We start from the raw sequence: 15,217 nt of genomic DNA on the forward strand, positions 1-15,217 counted from the left end.
TAAAGTGCTCTGCGTAGGTTACGCAGAGACTCTGCGTCGACGCAGAGCCTGTCGAAGAGCCTCTGCGTCGTCTCCGACTGCACAAAATATTTTTTGAGTGTCCGTCACTCCGTCAAGGGACAACGGAGACGGCAAGAGCTGCGATTGGTCCTCAGGACAGGCCGAGATAACGCTGCTCTGTGCCGGCTCACAGTGCGCACCCGAGCGTCCACAGAGGCGGAGCTCATCCCCGCCGAGAACGTCGCTGCCAAACTATAAATACTTCATATCTTAACACACAGAGCACATGTTTAGACTCTAAATGGTCAATTTCTCGCCTCAAATTATCTTAAAACTGCGTTCCGTGACACAGAAAAGTGAGAAACGGCCACTGTTTCAACAACAACAGTCTTTCTCTCTCGACGCCATTGCCCACTGTAGCCAGAAGCACAACAACCTTGCGCAGCGACCCCTACTGATCGGGCAGGAAATTGCAGTGCGTATGACACAGTCGGATAACGCATACGCAGTCGGAGAAGTATAATGTGGCCTTTACGGTGAAATGCAGTAACAACGGGTAAACGGACATTACTATGGGGTATATGGAGCGGGGGTTGTGACGACGGTGCATGACAATAGGTGATAAGTGGTGACAGTATGGCTGTGGATAGTAAGTTAGATCGACACTCCCCTGGAAGCAGTGGATGTGCGTCTACCTGGGTCCCATTCACATGTCAATGACCAGGCACAAAACCGAGCATTCTGAAAAAGGATGTTTTGGCAGGGTTATTTAACTGCTATTGTGCTTCATCCTTATGATATTTTGACTAAAGCATGACACAGACATGTTCATTAGGGCATCAGGAACTAGTTTAACTTGGGTTAATAAGGTATAATATGGGACCTTTAAGTCTTTTAAACTGACCGGTGGCCGGCTCAGCTCGCTTAGGACCTCAGCAGAGCAGATACTGTACCAAAAAAAGCACCAAGTACCACCAGATATTATCCCTAAGGGAAATGCAGGTCGAGTAGAGTCAAGCCGTGTAGTGCTAGAACTGTACAGTATAATGAAGAAGCGCCAATAGAGATGTGTGATGTGGGAAGTCACGCTTTGTTAATTATGACATAAAAACTCCTCTTCAAAACTCCCGGACCCATTGTCTCTCTAATCTGACAGAGCTGCTTGTAAACACAAATCTTCTTGGATATAAACAGACAGATACAAATAATCACAGTTGTGCGATATAGAGCCTAGACAATTTTTGGAGCCCTTGCACCCAATGCAGTATCAGTGCGGCCATGGTGACGTCTGGCACTCGCAGCCTTGTGCCGGAGATGAGCAAGGCATACGTTTATATTTTATGGTTGTACTAAAACATAATTTGGAGACATTTTAATACTGAAGGTGTTCACGGCGATGGATTCTTTTCATGTCCATTCTGTGATAAACTGCATGTGTCTCACATATGAGGCTCTGCGCTGGCACTTGCTAACATATGGAATGTGTGAAACAGGCTCCGTGAGAAGACAAATTCTTTTCGTACACGCAACACACATGGATCACACAATGTTCAGGCTGGACCCTACACTTTGCATGTCTGACCCACCCCTGACTCCCACTCCCCAATGTTTTGCCAGCAAGCGAAAGCAAGTGTCCTTTACAGAGAAGAAAAACCAGAACTACCCACTGTGCTCTGAGCTGTACTATATTCTGAGGCACAGTGCAAGACAAAATCTCGGGAAACCATGTTGTAAACGCTCCCTTTCCCTTTTAGAAAAAACAGTTTCAAACTCAGAAACAGAAACAGAGAAGAAAAACGGTGATGCTGATAGCTGGAGTTTTTCTAAAAAAGGATTTGAAGATGAAAGGCATCTGAATTTTCTTGGCGAAAGGTACTACTTTGTGGAAAATAAGATTTAGCTAAGATTATGTGTTCCCTGTCATATTCCGGAAGTGGGCTCATCTATACTCGTGTGACCGTAACTATTTCTGAGACTGGGTTCAAGAATGATGTGTCCTCTTATAAAATGAAGACTTTCTACCATGCACATGATGTCGGTGTGTGTAATGAGAGGGCTGGAGGTCTTGGTCTTGCTTGTAAACAGGCCTGTAAATGAAATGAAATGAAAACTGCTTCCTCAGTCATCTCACCAAAGCCAGAAGAACCACACATCTCTGTGATATATTTCTATTTCTCCTCCCAGCAACAGATTCATCATCATATCACTGGGAGGTCCAAAACTTTGTGTAAATGATGTTCCTGTCAGAGTCAGTTCATCCTGTCCCACACTTATATTTATAACCTGCCATTCAGACACGAGTCAATCATAATCTTGGAAGTGGAAAATTACAGTGATTTAGGCAAAATTACCTGAACAAAACAGCTTTAAAAAAAAAAATGAAGCTCTTCTTTTACAGACTTAATTGAGGCCAGCATTACAAATGTATCTGCAGTTCACAACACTTCACACAATGCCTGTTTCTGGAAAGAAATGGAAAACAAATCATGACGCAACAAAGAATCATTAAGGAAAGGAATTATCAACAAACGTGTGTGAGCCTCTGTGGACAGACGGATTTGACATGTGAGGGGAAAGCTGTGTTGATGCTATGACTCTGCAGGGAGCTTCAACTGTTCTGACTGGTGGGTTCTAAAGCAGGATTTTGTTCAGGGCATAGGAATGACCAGAGGTTTAATGATTCCACCAGTCAGAGTTTTATTCAGTCTTTAAATGTCTGAAAATGTGACCCTGTAACCAAGATTACCAGCTTTTTTTAATGAAAATTTAAAGAAGATTTGCACTCGATCACTCAGATCTTTCCTTGACATGAAACTAATGCCAACCAGGATAACCTTTTGCGACCATTTCACAAGCGTCAGTGTCTTGCAACAAAAGCACACATTCAGACTTATTCCACTGTGAGCTGCCAGGCAGCCTCTCAGGTGTTCTCATGTGTGCCATCTGGCTCTACAGTGGCTCAGCGTTAACATCAGCCAGCCAGCCGGTAATTCCTGAAAACCTACGTGTTGCCAGCAGTCATTATCACAGACAGTGTACCATATTTCAGATGTGTTTTCCTTTAGAATGAGAGTATTTCTGCAAATGAAGCTAGTAAAAATCTAAATCTAAATGGAGTTTGTGATAAAAACTTGAGCTGCATCAACAACACATTACATTTTAATGTGGCTGACTTGACGCCATCTCATCATCTACAGACCAACATCGTGAAAAGAGGGCTATTTGAACCACTGACCTTAAAGCGGACCTAGATCGGAAGTTCCAATTAACGCTGTTTTTTTTTAGTGTGTATCGGCGTCATTACCTTGTTTAAGAAGCCCTGAAGGTTCTAAACAAACAGTTCAGCCACTGCTGAGAACGTTGTGTTTTATTGTAATCTTGGGCTCAGCGAGATCTCTGAAAAAACGTAAACAGCAGTTCTCCGGAACAGCAGATTCTACTGCTCCGGGCACTAGTCCGGGCACATCCGGTTGCGTACATTGAACCGCAGAAGAAGAATAACGTCCGTTGTGGAGGTGTGTCACGAGCGACAGTGTCTTCTGACTCTGGGTCTGACTCCGGGTCAAAGTCATAAAAGGGACTGCGGCGGGGAGTCGTGAAGAAGCTATTTTTAAACATTGTTAAAACAATGTTTTGATAATGAGTAGCAGTGCATCCACCGTTCCAGAGGGGGGAGCTGCACTTCTGAGAGCAGGTGTGCTGAATATACTGGCCAATCACAAGACTCTGTCTTCTGGGGGTGAGAGAGTTGAGTCTCAAATCTCGCGGCTGGCAAACATCGGCTCGTTTACAGCAACTAGGAGGTTTTTGACCATAAAAACAAGTTAATATATGTAAGTAGACCTCCATAACTAACATATTATGTGCAACAGGACCACTCTATGTGAGCTTTATTAAAGGTGCAGTGAGTAGATGCAGTGTATGAATGAGTGAGTGAATGGTGACAACTGGAGTATAAAGCAGCTTACAGTGATCACCAAAACTAGAAAAGCACAATATAAATACATTAAAGCAGCAGTTTGCAAGTCTGGTCACTTTTGCAATATTTTCTCTACAGAGCTCCCCCTAGAGTTTCGGAATACATGTTTTTATAACACCACCGAAAAGATCCATGCGTCCATTGTCTACCGCTTTATCCTCACTGTTGTAAAAATTCACCACTCTCCCCTCCCTGCAGTGGAGCCATGTCCATGCTGTTCAGCATCCTTTTTGGATCCAATGTCCAATGTTTACTCATATGTGGGGCTCGTCGTTCTGTCATTTCCTCTTCGTCTATTTTCTCTGCTTCTTTTTTCACCAGCTCTGCCATAATGAACGTCTGAAATAAAGCTACAGCTGCCTGGTCAGGGTGTGTGTATGCTGCCACAAAGTTTGCCCCCTGATTCTGAGGACTCAGGGTTGGTGGCCCTGATCTTGGAAGGCTGGTTTTCCACTAACAGACAGTAGGGGGAGTGCAGACAGCCAACAATCTCCTCACAACAAGCCATTTAAGTCAAATAGCTTGTTGTTGTTGTTGTTGTTGTTAGTGTCTAGGATCACAATGACTCCGAAGCTGTTAAATTTGGGTACAAATCCTGCATATTTTTGCTTTACAGTTTAATATCACTCTCTTGGGTATCTGTTACATAGAAAGTTAAGGTAGTTTAGCTAGGTTTAAAGTTTAAAGAAGACTTGAAAAAGAAGGAAACTGTTAGTAAAAGGCTGTATGAGAACGCAAAGCTAAATATGTAGCATGTAACTTCCTCTGCAAAGAAACCTACAAAAAGGAGAGAGTCTCTGAAAGGGAATCGAACAATACATGCAATACAGTCGCAATCCTAATCAATCAATCAATCAATCAATCAATCAATCAATCAATCAATCAATCAATCAATCAATCAATCAATCAATCAATCTTTATTTGTATAGCCCACAGTTTACAATACATAGTTTGTCTCACGGGACTTCACAGGGTTGGTAACATCCTCTGTCCTTAGACCTTCAACCAAGGTAAGAAAAAACTACCAGGGAAAAAAACCCTTGTAAAACGGAAAAGGGTAGAAATCTTAGGGAGAACCAAGGGTGAGGGATCCACTCCCTGGACGGACAGACGTGCAGTAGATGTTACCCAAAGACATACAATACATAATGAAAAGAATAAAAAGTGAAAAAGTCTTTAAATGCCAGGGTCCATCTGGATCACTGGGTTTGTCACAGCCTGTAGTGAAGGCTGTTGTGGTCAGAGACTTGGGGATAACGGAGTCCTCCTTCCTGTCCTGACCTCATGTCGTTCACTGGTGTCAGCAGAACTGTAAGAGATTAAACATCAGTTAGAGATGTGCTACATGTGGATTTATGGGCTACATCTCATGGGGGGAGGGTAAGTGGTTAGGTTATATAATCTTAAAATGTTATATAATCTTAAGCTTTGGTATCATTTAACATACCACCAGAGGTGGAAAAAGTACTAAAATGTTGTATTCAAGTAAAAGTACCAATACTTTGATGAAATATTACTCAAGTAGAAGTAAAAGTAGTCATCTGAAAATGTACTCAAATAGAAATAAAAAGTAGTTCATTTGAAATGTACTTTAAGTAAAAGTTACTTTGCGTGGGGTGTGAGGGTAGTAGAAATATTAAGGATTGGGATTTATTAAAGGGGAAGTAAGTAGTTTATAGTGACATCTAGAGGAGAGGCTGAAATTTACAACAAAGACCTGCTGCTCTGCTCACCCCCTCCCTTCCCTGAGCGCTACGGTATCCGCAGCTGGTCAGATGTCGTCCTTGTCGTCTTTCTCTGTGTCAGCAGATGAGGTTCGTGAGGCGAGGGAGAGGGCGAGCTACCGCGGCCGTAGCAGACGAAGCGGAGAGAGTGGAGGCGGGACTTCCGCTACAAGTAAAGAGACGCTTGATTTGTTCTCTCGCGTTTGTCCTTACAGGCTCCGGCAGAAACATGGCGTCTCGCTGCTAACAGTGGCTATGCGACCGCAGCCCGCGAACATGTTATTTTAAACGACTTTTTGAAACACTACGAAAATGAAACAAAGAATATTATACAGCGACTAGACAATGCAGGAGCACATAATATGTATACAAAAGTGGATTTTGGGTAATATAAACCCATAAATACTACATATTGTCCCTTTAAGTAACTAAGTACAATACTTGAGTCAATATGTACTCAAGTAAAATACAAATCCTGATTTTAAATTGTACTTAAAAAATACAAAAAAATCAAAAAAAGTATTCAATACAGTAACTTGAGTAAATGTATTTCGTTGCTTTCCACCTCAGCATACCACTGTGTGTCTTGTTTGTTTAATCAAGACAAAAAACAAGTAAAACAAAGTTAAGTATACTGTAGCAGAGAGAAAGTAGAGTTACAGTCACAGTATACAGGTTGGTGCAACAGCTCTGCTGCATCTGTTGTATTTACAGTCTCTCAGCAGCAACATAGAAACAGCGAAATTCTTCCCTCAGCTTGTTTTCATCCATCATGACTTCATACATACCAGTGCACTGTGGGTCAGTCGTCACTGGGAACAAGCTCACATTGACTCTAATGTTTAAATAATTGTCCCTCAACAAGGAGGTCAGTGTTAGACACTCCTGCTGCTGGTCAGAGTCTGTCCAGACATGACATGAGTCTGATCAGTCCGTCAAACACATTCAGTGCTTCAGACATGGTGTCACCTGGAAAATATGGCTTTCATACACACACACACACGGACACACAGATCTGTGGAGCTAATCTGAGGACACTGATTGACCATTCATTTTTTCCCATTCATTTTGGAAAGACTGGTAAAAATAGCTTATGACAGTAATTTTATGACCCTGTCAGTCAAAATGACAGACAACAAAAAAGTCTAGCGCAGACTCTGCTCTTGATACTCAAGTACTTTTAAAAACAAGTACTTCAGTACTTTTACTTAAGTACTGAAGCTGTGTACTCTGTCCACCTCTGGGTATAAATGAGTGAATGGCTAAACTAAAGCAGTTTTGAGTGGTCATCAAACTAGACTAGAAAAGCACTTATAAATACAGACTATTACCAACTCATTTTCTGTTTTTATGAGTAATGAAGTTAGTTATGGGAAATGTATTGGAGTAAAAGTATAAGTTGCTAGAAAATGTGAATAACAAAGTAAATCACAATTATCACATGTATGTGAATTTACAACCCTGTTAGTCATTCAACTATGTGAAGACAACAATTGGCTATTTTTAAAAATCCAGATCCAATTACTGTAATATGCTCTTCGCCACCAAGTGGTCAGGGGTGTGAATTGCAATCTGTCAAAATGACGGATGGCCCTAAGATTTTTCCGTCGCCGTTTAAAAAAAACTAAAAAAACGGTCAATGACGGAAAATATTTGGTTAACGCGACCCCTGCATGAGACTTTACTCATCGTCAATCTGTTTACAGTTTCTGTTTGGAAATGGGAAAAATCCTCACATTCATACACTTGTGGTCTTGTTATATTGGTACATCTACTCTGCACCTGTCTACTAGTCCACCTTGACAGATTACTAGTAAATTATTAGATTAGTATTTTTTATCATTGAAGCTAATCTGAATCTTAATCTGTATTGTTTGTCATCGTTTGCTACATGAATGCGTCCTGAGATGTGTGATAAAAACACCAGACGTATTTGTTAAATAAATCTGTACTGTAAGTTACTTACATCTGCACTGTATAGAAATGATTACACACCAACTTGTTTATACAACTGACTCTTTCTAGATGGCATTTGATTTAGAAGTTGTAGTTTTCCATGTAACAATAGAAAATTATGTAATTAATTTATTGCCCTTTCCAAATACCATTTTTCTTCAATTTAATTTGAATAATGAATACAAACATGAAACAGACTGAGATTATTTGCTTGAGTTCTTTTTATTCAGGCATTTTAAATATTCCACAGGCATCATATTCAAATCACTGATAAATTGCTCAATACTGGTTTATTTAGAAGAAATATGATTTCCTTAATTAGTATAACGAATCCAATCGAAAGCACTGGAAAAGAAAACTTTACAAATGTTGGTTCAAGTCAAACCTGTAGTAAGTAACTGTGAAATGGGTTCACACAGCTCCACGTGACTCTCTCTCTCTGTTTTTCAGTGCAGGAGTGTTTGGATTATGTGTTGCCACAAAATCGGCATGCTGCACACAGGAAGTGACAGATGGAGGCAACAGCGGCATGATGCTCGTGAGGTTGGAGTGTGACTGAAAATACAAAGACGCGTCCTTGAAACAGAAGTGAATTCTATTGCTCAAACAACTAAACTGAAGAAAGAAATAGTCCCTCAGTCAGGTCTGATAGTTTTGCTTGACCAAGCTCACCGAACAGAGGCAGAATAATAACATGCTACAGCTTTAGCTTTATAACAAAATTAAAAAAAACAGATTTTTTATGAACAGCATCAACACATTTTCAGAAGTGCAGAACTGGTGTGGCGGTTTCACGCTGCCCAGCACACTGACTCAAGGAAAAGCTACTGAATTTTGCCATTCATACATTTTTCCATTTGCTCTCAAGACAGCTCACTTTAACCAGAGCATTATTCTGTAGTCAGAAATGAGAAAATATTACCTATTTGGTAATAACACACAGATGTACAACCCTGCCTCGGCTAAACCTTAAAAAAGATGGGCTAAGAGGGAGAGGGAGAGAGACCCAAGGAAATGTACTGGTGGTATGAAACATTCTTTGATCAGAGGGTTTGACATTATGATAAAACAACACTGATTTAGTGTATGAGTTCATGAGTTGCTTTGTTTTTGCTTTGTAATTGGGGTTCAATATTAGTGAATGCGTATCATTATTATGTAGTAATTGTGGGCGGAGTCAGACGTAAATACTTTCAAGCACCCGTAGACAGAAGATCCAGTCAGATGGCAGCTGATGGTAGAACATTCTGTTTCCGTCCAATCGTAGGATCTTCATTCTGGAGTAGGACAGCGGTCCCACCTCTCTGCAGAAACTAGTCACGTTGAACTCTGTGATAACAAGATGGGAAACAGACCAGAGTGCTTTTATTTTTAGAAACCCATCATTCAACTGAGTGTCATCCATTTCCTGATACTGTCATGTCAAAAAGGTTGCATAGTAAATCAGTGCAGAGAGCTCTGATTTCATATCATGTACCATGTGCTTGACATGCAACAAAGCCCTTTAATTACTTTTCTTATCGTCTTTGAATGTCTGTTTTCTTGTCAGAGAGTCTGCATTTACCATTAAATGTCTCACAGGTGCTGTGGTTTGAAAAAAAGGAGGCAGAGGAAACCACAACACCCTCTTCTGCTTTCTCACTTCATTTTAGGAGTAGTTTCTCTTAACTCAGACTGTGGTCTTTGGAACAGGAAATGTAGCTGTGAGACTGCTAGCTAGACGATGAGGTGTGTGTTATTGCGGAAGAGCTTCAGTGTGCGTCTGTCTTGTTGGTACATAGCCCAGCTGCTGTCTGCTGTCTCATACACTAAACCAGAGCACATATTTTCTTTGCCAGAGGCTGTGAGCCAAAAATGCACCAGATCACTACTGGTGGATGGACCTGTGCAGATAGTGTGAGTGAGTGTGTATGGGGAGACTGAAGTGGGGAACAGCATGTGCTTCTGGCTCTTACACCTGAATCCAATACAGATGTTTTCATACCACTCTCCTCACTTCTTTCCACCAAGCAATCCACTTTCCTCAGTCCAACCACCATATATCTCCTCCCCCTTTATCTACGCCACCCCATTTCACTTCTTTGTTTTGTCCCACTGATCCCAGCCCTCCTGTGTTCACACTGAGGGTCAGCTGTATCCGATGAAGCTGGGTCTGTTTTTGTGTCTTCATAATTCTTGTCAAATTTCACATTGCTGCTACTTCCTCGCAGTAATGTTTGGTCAGACCTCCCAAGATGCCTAACCAACCAACTCAGTAACACTGCAATTAAAAATGCATGACATGAAAAGGAGCATTTCCCAGAAATGAAGTAAGTGACACCTCTACATTCACAGTGTCAGAGGTGACTGCATGTAAAGTTTAGTGTGTAGGCTTTTTATCAGAAAATTGGATTTCCATTTGAACTCAGACCTTAAAGCAGGACTATGCAGGATTTATACCAAGGCTGTTCAACTTAAGATGCCGCCCTTCAAGCAATGTTGGTGGTACTGTAACTGTAACCTTCTTGCGCTATACTCAAACTGTATTATACCTGAATGTTGGTGGTTTTGTTACTTACCTTTTTAGCACAAATAATAATAAATACGTGCTAAATAATTTACAACATCCATCCATCCATTCATCCATTCATCCATCCATCCATTATCTACCGCTTCATCCTCCACCAGAGGGTCGCGGGGGGTGCTGCGCCTATCTCAGCAGACATTGGGCGATAGGCGGGGTACACCCTGGACAGTTCGCCAGTCCATCACAGGGCCACATATAGAGACAAACAACCATTCACTCACACACTCACACCTACGGTCAATTTAGAGTGACCAATTCACCTAATCCCCATATCACTCTTTGCAGAAAGGCCCTTTTTCCGAAGTTGTTCCAAACGGGGCTCGAACCCAGGAACCCGGGTCTTCTTGCTGCAAAGGCAAGAGTGCTAACCACTACATACCCTAATTTGGCCGCTTCTGAGTCATTGTGATGGTGAAATGCCTTGCTGCCGAGACATTGGAGGCTGTCTCCACTCCGCTACTTTCTGTTAGTGGAAGACCAGACAAAGATCAGGGCCACCTTCCCAAAGTCCTCAGAATCAGGGGGTCTTGCTTTACAAAGTTGGACACACAATACACCCTATCCGGGTAAAGGCTATAAGATCAGAGCAGACGTTCATAAGAATTAAAGAAAAGTAAGTAAGAATTAAAAAATACAGAAGCATGCTAAACAGATACCGTCTGGCATGGACATGGCTCCATGGTTTGTGTTTGCCAGCTCTGTTGAAAACAAATGCACATGGCCCATGAAAGGGGAAGGGAGGGGGGAGCATCAGCTGCAAGTTTTTACAAAAGGGAGGATAAAACGGTGGACAATGGATGGATGTTTACAGTGGTGTTGTAAAAAATATATGGGAGAGCTCTGTAGAGAAAATGCTACCAGACTACCACTTTAAAATATACAGTCTTGAATTGCTTCATGCCTGCTTAAATAATTACTGAGTGGTCCAGCTTGACCTTAGATCCACTTTGAATGCCACTTTGAAGACAATGATGTTACGTTGTTTAGTTGTGAAAATGGCGAACACGAGCAAACTTAACTGTCCCTAATCACAACACCACAGCATCTGAAAAGTAATGTGTGGAATTATGATGGGTCCTACACTATAGATGGCAAAGTCAGGAAAAGATCTACAGCCCCATCTGTTAGCTTAGCTGTTAGCTCAATTAAGAGTGAAGCACTGGAGGAGTCACCATACATGGACAGAGCACCAAGTGACCAACCGTATGTGATTAAAATGAATAGTAATAATGTTGTCTCGTTTGTATGAGTGTGCACATGTGTATGGGGGAAATATCCTTGAAGAAATAATGAGTTGCTTAAGATTTCTTCAAACTTTTTCAGAAAAAGTGGCAGCACCTCACCTTGTATTTCATTGGCCTCCAGGTAGAGGTACTGCAAAGTGCTTGGGACTGTGGGGATGGTAGTTAGCTTGTTGTACGAAAGGTCCAATTCCACCAAACTGGAGAAGTTGAAGACCCATGGGTGGATGCCACCACTTAGCAAGCCACAGTGACTGAGACGAAGGTACTTAAGGTTGAGGAGCCCCTCAAAACTTTCGCTGTCCAGACCAGAGAGAGAGTTGTTTGACAGATAGAGCTGTTGGACAGAAGAAGGTAAATGTCCTGGCACAGACGAGAACAAATTCCCACTTAGCTCTAACAGATTCAGACTGTCCAGACCTGCAAGACAATAGGAGAGGACAAAAACACTTGTGTTCTTTTGCTTCATGTGAAAAGGTATAAGACTGCACATCATCTCAAGCATGTAAAGAGGTGCATATCGTGCAGTATAAAGAAAGAAAATGACACATTGCACGACCTTTGAGGTCTCCCTCAGTGATGGTTTGCAGCCTGTTTCCCTGCAGCAGCAGCAGCGTCAGGTTGTGCATGTTCTGGAAGGCTCGAGGGCTAATGCTGCTGATTTGGTTGTAGGCCAGTCGCAGCTGCTTGAGACCTGCAGGTAGCCCGCTAGGCACCAATCTAAGGTGGTTGTGGTTGGCAAAAAAGTACCTCAACTGGGTCTGGTTCTGTAGAGTCACTCGGTCCAGCTTACTGTTCTGCAGATTGTTACGATCCAGAATGAGCCAGTGCAACCCGGTAATGTTGGCCAGTACAGAAGTGGGCAAGGATGAGATGTTGTTGCCCTGGGGATATGAGAAAAGCATGAATTCTCGCTTCTATTTTCAAAAATTAACATGTACTCACTGAAGTCTTTATTATACACCTGTTTAACTGTTCAACATGTTAATGTAAATATCTAATCAGCCAATCAGATGTCAAGAACTCATTTAGGCATGTGAACATAGTTAAGACAACCTGCTGAAGTTCAAGCTGAGCACAAGACTGGGGAAGAATGATTAAAAACATGATTTAAATGAGTGGAATGGTTGATGGTGGGCCAGTCAGAGTATACACTGGTATCTACTGGAACTTTCATACAAAAAATATCACCGCTGGGTTCTACAGAGAATGGTCCAGTAAACAAAACAATATTCAGTAAGTGGCAGCTATCTGGGCAAAAACACCTTGTTGATGTCAGAGGAGAAAGGCCAGACTGGTTCAAAATAATAGAATGACTTGCAACAGTAACTCAAATAACCACTCATTGCAACCAAGGTTTGCAAAATACCATTTCTGAATGCACTACATGTAAACGTAAAACAGATGGATGCAATCTTAGGTCGCAATGCTGCCACTTTATTAGGTGTCTTGTATACCCAATAAAGTGGCCAGTGATTACTGTGCAGTCCTGTGGAGGTCAGTCACTGTGGGGTGTCTGTGGGTTGTGGTAAAGATAAATCTTGCACAGTGTTTTTCTTACCTGCAGAAACAAGTATTGAGTTTTGTTTGGCAGGCTGTTCGGGACATCTGCCAAGCCTCTGTGGTCACAGTAGAGTGCTGTGGGCCACTGGATGGGGCAGTCACATTGTTGTGGGCAGGCCTGTGGGTTGTTGGCTCTGAACCAGGCTGGGTCCATTCGGCCCTGCAGACTCAGCACGCTGGGCTCCCCCAGCAGGCGGTTAACCCACAGCGGAACACCTCCATAGTCCGGGTCAGCTACAACAGTGGCTGAGGCAGAGTGAAAAAACCACAGTAGCACCAACACAGCATAGCACAGGAGCACCATGGTGGAGGTGGCTGGCGAGATCTGCAATCCTGCAAAATATACGTCAACATTAATTGACTAGAACATTATGAGCTTGTGAAATATTTTTTTATTGTCTTCAATAGCTGGAGAACAGCTTTGTCAACTCTTAGAAAATTGCTTTAATGACATCACATGGGTGTCTTGGTTCTGGCATGGAAACACACTTTAACAAAAGGCCTGAGGGCACAGCGCTGCAGTCATTTACCAGACAGGAAGAGTTTAATCAACCATGTGAAAAAGGATCCAGGGTTTTTGGAGCTTGACTCACTTGCAATTGTATTGACAGTTACAGCATTTATGCTAGCACCATGGCATTAGTGATAGCGACATTTGTCTGATGGTTGGTCTGGTTTAAAACATTAATTGTTGACCCACGCCACTTTCCCATGTGCATTTCTTGCACTACTCGACTCGACCCTACTCAGTTTGGTATCAAGCATGTTGTTTTCCATTACTTCATAGTACCTCCTCAACATGGGTGGGGTTGTCAAAGTACAGCTGTTCAAAACTACCTCGCTGTAATCTAGTTAACTTGAGAGTCCGTGTCAGTCGAGCTTTCCATACATCCATTTGGTGGTGAGCATGTGCAGTGGGCATGTATCGTCCATGGGTTAGCATGAGGTCCATGTGCACTGCTGCAGTCATGGGTTGGTGGATGATGACATTAATGTCACGAAGACCATAGTGAACCTATGCAGACTACAAATGCAGAAGGTTTGTGTCAACCCTAAGTCCAACAGCAGGTCATCTTTAATTTCAATGTGTTCTCTTGAATAGTCTCTCTAAGTTGCTGTAGGCTACATTGGTTTATGGCCAAATAAGACTAATGTTCCCCTCATTTTCAGCTGGAATTTGTGTGTAAAGGAAATTCAGGAAAGGTTAAATGCTAATTAATAGAACAAACTTTTTAAAATAACTATTTAAAGTAATTATCCATTGTTTAATGTCTTGTCATCCAAAGTCATATTTTATTGTCATAAACCAATTAGTATATGAATGGAACTTAGCACAGACACCTACGTAGGTGCAGAAGAAGGAAGAGTATTTGGTTACGGTTATACCTACAAACCAGGTATGCATAAAAGTACACTCATCAACACTCTGCTTAGAAAAAGGTTTGCATCATCAGGAAAGTTTGACGTGATCAGTGCGTTTGCTGCTTTCATCCTTTCTTTCGTCATAGAGTGCAGCACATCAAAGGGTTGCCAAGAGATTAACTGTAGTATGCAATCAAGCCTCGACAAACCAGCTTTATTAGAACAGGTGGTGGAGCTTTGACCATTGCTAGTTGTGCCAGTTTCCAAGTTTTTACAGACAAGAAACAACCAGACACTTACCTGTTTAGCGGGAGCTGTGGAGCAAGGACAGGTTGTCTTAAAATTTCCAGTGAAAATATGGAACTAACTCTGTGTCAACGTGTCTCTGAGTGTTTTCAATGCAATGTTTACCCTCTGTCTGACACATTCTCCCTCTCCAAACACTGCCCACATCCCATACCCCAGACCTCCTCCGTCATCTTTTCTCGTTTTTCCCTTCTCACAGCAGCCCAGTTATAGTTCAAGCCACATGTTAGTGGAAATGAGTTTGCTTGTACCATGGAGATGCACAAAAAATACAAAGCAAGGCTGACAAGGACAGCTGAAAGGGAAAGGGACAAATCAAATGATGGCAACAGATCAGTTTGGACTCCGATGGTGTAAAACAATGAGAAAAATGTGCGTGTTTCTGTGTGTGTGAGAGAAATAGCGAGAGAGAGCGTCAGTCTACAGTATGTGGAGGCATTCAAGCCACAAAGTACCCGGGGAGCCAAAGAGACCATTCTGCGTGTGTGTATTTGCCTTTGTGTGTCCTTCTGTGTGTTCG

The 15,217-nt window shown here is 42.1% G+C and overlaps 1 protein-coding gene across 1 annotated transcript; it reads right to left on the bottom strand.

The window, feature by feature from the left end:
* Positions 1-7,915: 7,915 nt before the first annotated feature.
* LOC310925877 (lumican) lies at positions 7,916-14,800 on the bottom strand. The gene is made up of 5 exons (XM_083887915.1): positions 14,692-14,800; positions 13,028-13,362; positions 12,026-12,350; positions 11,569-11,886; positions 7,916-8,988 (listed from the first exon to the last, which is right to left on the bottom strand). Exons 2-5 carry the CDS (start codon positions 13,331-13,333, stop codon positions 8,837-8,839), a joined length of 1,101 nt encoding a protein of 366 aa, XP_083744041.1. The 5' UTR covers positions 13,334-13,362; positions 14,692-14,800; the 3' UTR covers positions 7,916-8,836.
* Between the last annotated feature and the right edge of the window lie 417 nt (positions 14,801-15,217).

Source organism: Microchirus variegatus (assembly GCF_963457635.1).
Source record: "Microchirus variegatus genome assembly, chromosome: 4".
Classification (NCBI taxonomy): Eukaryota; Metazoa; Chordata; class Actinopteri; order Pleuronectiformes; family Soleidae; genus Microchirus; species Microchirus variegatus.

What these genes read in the sequence shown, in the direction of transcription:
- LOC310925877 (XM_083887915.1), bottom strand. Translation starts at nt 13,333, where the DNA reads ATGGTGCTCCTGTGCTATGCTGTGTTGGTGCTACTGTGGTTTTTTCAC. An exon ending in CTCAATACTTGTTTCTGCAG is followed by an intron (nt 12,351 to 13,027) that starts GTAAGAAAAACA and finishes TCATATCCCCAG; the next exon opens with GGCAACAACATCTCATCCTT. An exon ending in GGAGGCCAATGAAATACAAG is followed by an intron (nt 8,989 to 11,568) that starts GTGAGGTGCTGC and finishes TTGTTATCACAG; the next exon opens with AGTTCAACGTGACTAGTTTC.